The 9,577-nt window shown below is 31.6% G+C and overlaps 2 protein-coding genes across 3 annotated transcripts; both read right to left on the bottom strand.

Annotated features, from left to right (window-relative positions):
• Positions 1 to 1,101: 1,101 nt before the first annotated feature.
• Positions 1,102 to 4,702, bottom strand: LOC123674515 (zinc finger protein 2 homolog). 2 transcript variants are annotated; one of them, XR_006746671.1, is made up of 3 exons: positions 4,429 to 4,702; positions 2,295 to 4,376; positions 1,102 to 2,103 (listed from the first exon to the last, which is right to left on the bottom strand). XR_006746671.1 is itself a non-coding variant. In XM_045609402.1 (2 exons), exons 1-2 carry the CDS (start codon positions 4,543 to 4,545, stop codon positions 2,520 to 2,522), a joined length of 1,974 nt encoding a protein of 657 aa, XP_045465358.1. In that variant the 5' UTR covers positions 4,546 to 4,702; the 3' UTR covers positions 1,102 to 2,519. The 2 variants fall into 2 exon arrangements, 1 of the variants encoding a protein (XP_045465358.1); XM_045609402.1 differs by having other exon boundaries at positions 1,102 to 4,376.
• A 1,277-nt stretch (positions 4,703 to 5,979) lies between these two features.
• Positions 5,980 to 6,833, bottom strand: LOC123674513 (39S ribosomal protein L18, mitochondrial). Its single transcript, XM_045609400.1, has 3 exons — positions 6,523 to 6,833; positions 6,293 to 6,443; positions 5,980 to 6,235 (listed from the first exon to the last, which is right to left on the bottom strand). Exons 1-3 carry the CDS (start codon positions 6,723 to 6,725, stop codon positions 6,035 to 6,037), a joined length of 555 nt encoding a protein of 184 aa, XP_045465356.1. The 5' UTR covers positions 6,726 to 6,833; the 3' UTR covers positions 5,980 to 6,034.
• Positions 6,834 to 9,577: the final 2,744 nt, after the last annotated feature.

Here is a 9,577-nt window from a genome sequence, read left to right as displayed (position 1 = left end):
CTACTTTTTTGAGATTATCAACAAATTTCAATATAGAGGTTGATCAGAAAAAAATATTTATGAAATAAGTTTCTGGTAAGGAAAAGTTGGCAATAAATCATTAAAAGTAAGTGACCTTACTCTTGTTCAAACAATTTTTTATGTTTCACAACTCTTTGACAATCATGTTAAACATGAATAAAGAATCTGTGGACCAGAGTATGATTACTTCCACCCTTAGTGATGTTATTCTATTAATATGAGGAATCGATTTTACTCAACGAATATTCTTTTTACTATTGAAGGATTTTAATTTGGTTTGCAAAAAATAAACTTCATGAAATGGATTCCTGAACTAAGAGAATTAATGTAGTGTGAACACTTCAGTATGATAAACGTTCTGACTGGCAGACAGCATCATTTTTATAATTACTTAATGGATTTGGTCTTTGATAGAAATTCACTTAAACTGATATCAAAAAAAAAAAATTCTGAAATACTCAAGAAAAATATTGAAAAAAAAATACCCATTATTTCCGTAATCATATACCTGATCAAGTTAAGATTTTGCGTGCACTTTAGATTAGAGGAGGGGCGGAAGATCATCAGCATGCACCTTGACCTAAAGATCTATTGTGCATCCCCACGATGTTTACCAGTCTGGCAATGTCTCAATGATCACCTTTTCGGGGGGCTACATCCATCACTTGTTCCGGCTTTAAATACCAAGAGCCAAGGTGTTCTTTTCCGGTGAATAGCTTCACATTCGCATAGCAAGTGACTTGGCCTATCTTTGACCAATGATTGTGATAGAATAACCATTTCAAACGTAGGTCGTTCGAAATTTTGTGTGAATAGCTTCATCGTAATATTAAAAAAAGTTTCAAAATGAATTTTCAGGAGTCAAATGAGTGAACTTAATTTCTCTTTCCAAAGAGTATTTTCTTCCTTTTTGATCTAATTATAATATTTGAACATTAAAAGATAATGAAAGCGTTGAAATCTAAAAATGAATTTTGAAAGTTTTGCCACTTCTGTTTTTATTTTTTGACCTGCAAAGTTATAAAACTAACATCAAATACATGAATAATATAAGGGTAGGTTGAAATTAGGGTTCCCAAAATAACTTGTGCTGCTTTTATTTTTCTTCTTACAATTTTTTTTCGAATTAAAAATTGGAAAAATTTTATAATTCAGTAATGTTTTAATAGCAATAGGGATAAGCACAAAGCATTCCAAAATTGTAAATATTTATCTTCTTCAAAAATAAGAACAATATGGCTAATAACAAAACGAAGATCCTAATAAAAATTGAGCTGAATGGAGAGGAGTCCAGTGAATCATGAATTTGAAATCATATTTTTATTTTTTCAGAGCAAAGACACTTCTTAACGATTTTTTAAAGATAATATACCTGTATCTCACAGTAATAAACATAGTTAGAGAAAGTCAATCCAATCTGAATGAAATCTATCTATTTCAATGATTATTGGTTAAATATAAAATTTCGAAAAATTTGTCTTCGATATTTAACTCCATTTTTGAATTTGTAATAGCAAAGATATTTTCTCTATTTAGTATATTCCTGCTTAAAGGAAAGCTTTGGCATCTCTACTGCATTCAATTGTTTCATAAGTTTGTAATACATTTTTTAAGTTATTACAAAACTTTCATTAATGTGGGACATAAGAAGTGTGCTCTTTGTGGAGAAACCTATTAATTAAGTCTAATATTGTATCACAGGTTGGTCCCAGAAATGTGCTTTGATTGCAATCCATCTATCATATTTAGATAGCATTTCAGTTGTTAGGGAATAAGTAATGATAAACAGTATATTTTTTATATCTTAGGAACCAGCTGCTTTAAATGGATGAAATTTAGGTAGAGTTACTTTCAGAAAATCATTAAAAAGACATTACTGGAAAACTATCATCACAAACAAAAAGGTATGAAGGTATCTTAAAAAATTTGATTAACAAATTCAACTTGAATCTAGAAACGGTTGTTCTATATAAACTTTTCATTTTCACTCACTGACCATTAATTAACATGTACACTTATTTTTGGCTTCTTATGTTTCAAATGGCTAAGATCAGAATCCCCTTGAATTTGAACCACTGTACTCTGTACAATTAAAAAGGCTTTATTAATATTTTAATATCCAACTTGTTGATATCCAAAACATTATTTATTTATTCGAACTAAATTGAAATGATAAAATAATTTTAAATTGTATAAAATCGAATAAATTTTAAATATGTAACACAAATAATGTATTTTTCTAAAATTAAATGATTATATTTAAACACTCCTACCTTGCATAAGTTCTCAGCTTCTTAGAGTTCCCAAAAAGAACTTGGAGGATTGGAGTAAAAACATTGAATATTATTCATTTTATACTTAAAGTTTAGGTAACCACACACTTGTTTCATTGTAAAACATGAAGAATCCATGATTAAGATACTTCAGCCTCAAGTATAATACTGACTCCACACTGAACTTGAAATATTTCTTATTATGCATATTGCTTAACAGAGGTATTATATATGCTCATTTGTAATATCACTTACTTCGTTAGTGGGGAAAGCCAAAATATTATGAACTATTTTTGAGTGATACTTCAAATATGACTTATCACTAAACCTCTTCTCGCAAATATTACAAACATATGGTTTTATGCCTGTATGAGTACACATATGCCTCGACAATTTCTGCTTATCAAAAAACGTACCTGGACAAATATGACAAGCAAACTTCCTCACCCGTACTGGAATTTTTGCATTCCCCAAACCATGAACTTTGGTCACATGTATCTCATAAACTCTACGATCTTTATATTCTTTACCACAATGGGAACATTTGTGAGCTCTCTCATTAGAATGGAATGTATTATGTTTCTTCAGTTCACTACTACTTATGAAGGATTTTTCACAAATCAAACATTTAAATCTTTTGTCTCCTGAATGCCTTCTCATGTGTTGGTCAAAACCAGATTTTAAAGGGAACTTTTTGGCACACAAATTACACTCATACTTCCACAAACTTGAATCAGTATGAACAACTAACTTATGTGATCTCAAATTCTTGTTGGTGTTAAAAGCTCTTTCACAAATTTCACATTTATAGTTCCTCCTATTCAAATGGGTATATTCATGTACTGTAAGATCACTTTTTGTGATGAAGCTTTTTCCGCAAAAACTACATATGTGACTACGCTCTCCCTCGTGATACTGCTTGTGCTGAATTAAATTTGTTGAATTCATGAAACGAGTGTGGCATTTATCACATAAGTAAGGTTTAACAGACTTTGCATCCATCTGGTGTTCTTTAACACAATGTTCGATGACCTCTTTCACATAACCAAAAACTTTTGAACATACTTCACATGAGTAACTTCTTTCAGTATAATTTTTCAATACTTTACGATTTGTTAATTGGTTCCTATGATTTTCTTTCATATGAGATTGTAAACTCTCATCACTTAAAAATTGTTTGTAACAGAACTGACAAGTATTATCTACTTTTAAATTAATATTATGCTCATTTAAAATATGTTCAAACTTTTCTTCAGAACTTTTTAAAAATTCATCACAAATGTGACATCTCTGTTCTTGTAAATTTTTTTCTGCCTTACAATGTTTCAAATGAGCTTTAAGAATTTTTTGAGTTGTATAAAATCTTCCACATTTTTCACACTCATTCTTAGAGAAATCTTTGGAGAAATTCATTTTTGAATGTCTCATCACCCCATCACAAGTAACCATATGATTCAGCATAAATTTCTCAGTCTTATATGATTTTTCACACTTAATACACTGGAATAATTTACTTTTCTTTTCAAGCAAATTTTCATTTAGAGATCGTGACTTATCTGCATTTTTAATTATTTTCTGAACATCATGTTTAACTTTTATGTGTTTAGCTAGCATAACTTTACTCTCAAATGGTTTATCACAGTGGAAACAAATGAAAACATTATGGGATTTTATATGCTCTTCATATTGGGATTTGGAAACAAAGTTATGCGTACATTTATCACAAAAATAAACATCATTATTCAAACATTTTCTCTTTTCATCATTTACATCAACAAAAAGTAAATCATTCTTGTAGGAGTGTTCAGAGTGATGTATTTCCTTATGAGTGTATATAAGGTTATTTGAATTCAATTTAATTTCACAAATTTCAGAAGTCACAGCTATCTTCTCAGAATGTTCTTCTACAAATTTTTCAATTTCTTCTTCACTGCTGCTCATACATCGTTCAGAACTATTTATTGATTCGGGTTCTTCCTTGAGTCTGATAGAGCTTGATTTTATACATGTATTTCTAAATTCTAATACAATATTCAAAGTATTCAAACATTCAGGACAAATTGTGAATGTATCTTTCCATAGCTAAAATTTATTAGAATTACATCCAAGTTGAATTATTTAATGAATATCTTACCACTTCAGATACAACTTTTTGTAATTTGGAAGTTATTGTTTCGTTGTTGGAATCGATAACACTAAGTGGAATAGAAGCATTGTCTTTAAAACACACACAACAACTGGTGTTATTCATTTTTAGCAGTAATATAAATATGATCGAATGGCATAAAATCCGGATATGTAAAAAAATAATAGTAGCTTATTTATTTACAATTGAGTATTGACACTTGACACATTGGTCTATTAAACTATTGAACATAGAAGACAGTTTTTCTTTAATGTATTTTGTTTTTCAGCGATCGTCTCTGAACAGAAGACTCACTAATTAATGTTTAATGTATTTTGTTTTTCAGCGATCGTCTCTGAACAGAAGACTCACTAATTAATAATAATTAATTGTTCCTAAATTAGAGGTACAAACATAGACCTAATGTCTTATAGACATGATCCCACAAACGGTTTGTTTTTAATATACAGGGTTTTATTTTAGTTATTTTTATAACTTTCGAAATACTGACGAGGTGTCGAATTCGGCTCTCATTCATAGGGGACGCCACCTACACCCCTTTTTCTTTTATAGAGGTTCATAACTTTTTTGAGCGTACTTCTAGCACATTTTTCCGTAAAATAATCGATTCGTCTATTAAATCTACGTAAAAAAGCAACCCTTGTTACAAGTCGCTATAACCAACCCTTTTCTAGATATTTGGACTTGGAAATTTCAAGTCTGAAGTGTTGAAGTTATTGCCACATAAGGTATAAGCACTAAGCAGACTTCGGAAGCGGGAACGGAAGCGATGCGTTAGATGCGGCAGCGGGTAGATTGCATAGCATGCACACCAATGCGATAATAATAAGACAAAACTACTGTGCGAAAACACTGCACGCTGCGAACCGAAATTAATTCGCAGACATTCCGCAATTCGCCGTTGATTTCCATCCCGCAAAAGTTTCGTTCCCGCTCCTGAAGTCTGCGTTGTTTTGTTTATACCATTATTTTGCATTTTTCACAAGAATGCTTAGCAAATGAATTTGAGGTTTAAGTAAGTAATTTTGGTATTTTGTAAGGGGCGCCACCCCCACCTATTCTATTACTGTTTCTTCGTTTTAAGATGCATCTTACTTCGTTCGAAAGTTATTAAAAAAAAACGAAAATAAAACTTTAACACCTTGTATCTTGGAAATGATGTGTTTTCTGATATATATTTATTGAGACAATTCATATCAAAATATTATGAGGAATCGCTTTCTGAGGTTCTTCTAAATACTTTTTAATCATTCTGTATAATATCTATATCAGAGATAAAGATTTAAAATAGGATTGACAATTATTAAGTATGTAGTTGGCCCGTGTCGTTTCTATCTGTATATACATATATAGTCCTGTGGCCTCACAGGAAGCATGAAATAACAAGTGCTCACAAGCTTCTGCTTTCCTCATTTTTCTAACGAAAAAATTAAAATAAATTCATTGAATAATTATGGAGAAATATTCAACAAAACAGTAGCAACTTTGTACAAAGAATATGAAGACTCGAATTGGAACTTCAATTATAGTAAATTAGTATTGAAAACATAAACAATTTTATTTCGTCATACTATTTATATTCATACGAAATATTCTATTCTAGTACATCCCATGGTTTTTCTGGTCTCAATTGATCCCAGGGCCTTGCTGGTTTAAATTGAGGTGGCTCTTTTAGAACAATACCACTTTCTTCAAAATATTTCAAAAAATTAGCTAATTTTCCATCTGGATTCTTCACTTCCATGAAACAACTCATCTCTGTCAAACCAGATTTCACACATCGGTCACCCAAAACCTTCAAAGTCAAAAATTCTGTATTATAATACAATATCGTGTAATATGAATCACTCACCTTTGCTAAATTGATGTAAGCAGAAACATCATTATATCTATATAAACGTTTTTTTATAGGCCACTCTGATGTACTTGCTTTTAAGACTTCTCCATTTTTAAAATGCTTCACAACTGCTACAACGTACCTTCCCGATTCCATAAGTTCCAACCTGAAATGAAAACTATTTTGAGTATCAATAAACTCTTAACATAAAGTACTATTGAGAATAAATTTGTATTTTCTTTTACTTGTGCCAATATATTCTTCCAGGCGCTTCTAAATGGTAACCGTCCGGTTTATATCCTATCCTAAGTTTCTCTAAATTTCTTGGATTTCTGTTTATGAAAGTTGAAGGTATTTCGAAATTATTTACAGATTTGGCAACATTGCTCAGCTTTCTGATCTCTAATGCTGTCCTTAACGCAATTGGATATATCCTAGTAAGATTCATTGCAATTTTTGGGATTTTATTATTTCAGCCTTTAATTTTTCAATGAGAGTTGTTGTTGAGAAGTGTAGGTTAGGTCTAGGCATCTGCTTTTCAGTTTAACCTTCATCCTACATCATAAATGTCAAAATTGATACAGGCAACCAACAATAACTATATTGCTATAAAGTGTTAACTGAAAGCAAAGAACATTCAAAATGAATAAAATATACCGACAATAAAATTCTTCAATCGTTTGAATCTGAAATAATGTATCTTTGATTCTTTAAATAATAAACCTCGTTGATGTTTCTAATTTGTCAGATCCAAATTGAAAACAATATTCATTAATTTTCCCAATACAACTAAGTGACTGAGGAACGAGATTATGAGTTTTGGTGGATGCGATTATATGATTTTCACATTAATCAAATTTTAATACTATAATTGAAAGGCACAACTATTAATATTCACCTCTGAAAAGCTACAGAGCAAAAAGAGTAACTTAAAGCATAAATACCGAGTGTTATCCGAAAATGAAATCAGAGCTGCCGCCAGGACCAGCAAACCGGACATTTTGTAGGGGCGCAAAGTTAGTTAATGAAACAAGACATACTTTTTGACATAAAATGTTTTCCTACTTTTTGTAGTAAAATAATAAAATTGGCAAGAACAAATTTATTTTTTAATTGAATAGCCGCTCTCATTTATAGTTTTTTTAGTCTCTTTAGGAAATTGAATAGGCGCTCTCGACTAGTAATTAAAATACAAGTAGTGGATAAAAACCACCTTTATGATCTGAATTTTTTTACTATATAGAGTAGTACTTTTGAACAATTCAGGACTTTCTTGAGGAAATCGACAAAACGTACTTTGATAAATTTGACAAGGTAATTTTAAGTTGAAAAATACGCTTGTTGCGAACATGAATGCTTCAGAAGAATTTAAATTGCTCTATAGATAGGTAAAGGTAATGCACCTCACTGCTGTCGAGGCTGTCTCTGGACTATCGAGCAAATTAAAATTGAGTGAATGACTGGAAAATTATGTGAAGAATTGCTTTTGAAATCAAACAGACAGTTCGCAAACGTCGAAAGACATATATCTTTCCTTTCATTGACAATTGCCCAGCCCATCCTAAAGATCTCTAACCGTAGGTAAAATTCATAAAACTTGCATTTTCCCCTCCAAATATGTTATCAAAACTACAACCACTGGGTAAGGGTGGTCATACAAAATGTGAAATGCCATTATTTCCGAAGAATTTTGAAGAAAACTCGAAGTGTTTCCAAAAAAATAACATTTCATTAATGTACTGCGTTGATGAAATATATTCACAATACTTGAAATATCGATGTTACCTAAATCTGAATTCTGAGATAATTTCCAATTTTTTCAGAAAAGCTGACTTTGGTCATTATTCTGAATGGCAGGAAGCGAATTTCTTTGATTTTCCTAAGTGAAAGCTTGAAAGAAACAAGTGAGGAAAAAAATCAACTGCAGGAACAATATGAAGCATATGGAAAAATGTGAAAGGTTCACATGATGTAACCTTTCTTTCATGACTATTCTGCACGTGGATGACGATGTTGTTAGGTCTTCGGAGTTTTCCACAGATGAAGATATTGTTCGGTATTACAGATCTAAGTCAGAATTCGTACAGATCAAAGATGACCATGAAAACGATATTATGGATGATAACTTGAAAGAGGATTTGCAACAACCTCCTTCTAATGGGTCGATTACAAATTCATTGAGCCTTTAGTATTCATTTTTGAAGAAAAAACTACCTACAAAACAAGGGCGTAGAAATGAGGGGGTACTGGGTGTAATTACCCCCCTCCCAAGATTTGGAAAATATAAAATTGTTGAATTCTCGCAAAGGCGAAGAACGTAAATTTTTCCATAAAATGAACCAATAATCATTTTACTTTCCTTCGAAATCCACACGGCAGTAAAAAATCGTACCCTTTTACGGTTTATGAGTTCATTATCGCTTTCAAGATGAGTACTTTTATTGCACTACGAGTACGTCTATGACCGAGGTTTATTATTTTCCCTTATCTATCCGCTTTGTCGGACTTTATTTGCCATCTTTGATTTTTGTATTCGCCATCGTTATACTTACCCGTTGTATCATTCTCGTCACAGAATTTCAATACTGTAGTTAGCTAACTATAGTGAGCTGTAATGAATGAATAAATTATAAGTTTAGGTACTTATTTACCCACTCTGTAGCGAAGATTCAGGGCGCCCCGGCAAAATGAAATTTCGCCGCCCTACTTTGCCTAATTCATCTCAATTATCTTTCAAAGAGCCCTTGTTATTCCCTTCAAGCACCTTTTCAATTTCTTATGAAATCGTATTTTTTAACTTGAAATCAACTTGTCAAATTTATCAAAGGCCGTTTTGTCGATTTCATCAAAAAACGACCTGCATTGTTCAAAAGTACGACGCTATAGTAAAAAGACGACGTAGTTAAAGGTGCATTTTAGTACCTATTTGTATTTTTATAACTATAGTTGAGAGCGCCTATTCAATTTGAAAAAAAATGGCTCTTGGTAATTTTATTATTTCACTACAGAGAGTGGTATTTTCATCAAGAAAACATATTTGTTTCAAAAAGTATGTATTGTTTCATTAACTGACTGCGCCCCTAAAATTTTGCGCCCCGGCAAAATGTCCGGTTTGCCGGTCCTGGCGGCGGCCCTACGAAGATTAATAAAGATTTGATAAACTGATAAAAGCCTCACTAAAAAGTACGACACACTATAGAAACACCCTGTATCTAGAAAACAAAGCGTTTGTGGCCTCATATTCATGGGACTTTTTATTCTTAAAATTATCCAAGGAATCTCTCATTCTCCTCCGTAACT

Source organism: Harmonia axyridis, chromosome 3 (genome assembly GCF_914767665.1).
Source record: "Harmonia axyridis chromosome 3, icHarAxyr1.1, whole genome shotgun sequence".
Taxonomy (NCBI): Eukaryota; Metazoa; Arthropoda; class Insecta; order Coleoptera; family Coccinellidae; genus Harmonia; species Harmonia axyridis.
Note: the sequence above shows the minus strand (reverse complement) of the source record. Positions and strands in the feature narration are given on the sequence as shown.

Bases quoted from the DNA above. Each gene is read 5' to 3' on its own strand.
- LOC123674515 (XM_045609402.1), bottom strand. From the start codon at position 4,545: ATGAATAACACCAGTTGTTGTGTGTGTTTTAAAGACAATGCTTCTATT. The intron at 4,377-4,428 runs GTAAGATATTCA...AATAAATTTTAG, and splicing joins AAAAAGTTGTATCTGAAGTG to CTATGGAAAGATACATTCAC.
- LOC123674513 (XM_045609400.1), bottom strand. From the start codon at position 6,725: ATGAATCTTACTAGGATATATCCAATTGCGTTAAGGACAGCATTAGAG. The intron at 6,444-6,522 runs GTAAAAGAAAAT...TTTTCATTTCAG, and splicing joins GGAAGAATATATTGGCACAA to GTTGGAACTTATGGAATCGG. The intron at 6,236-6,292 runs GTGAGTGATTCA...TTGACTTTGAAG, and splicing joins CTTACATCAATTTAGCAAAG to GTTTTGGGTGACCGATGTGT.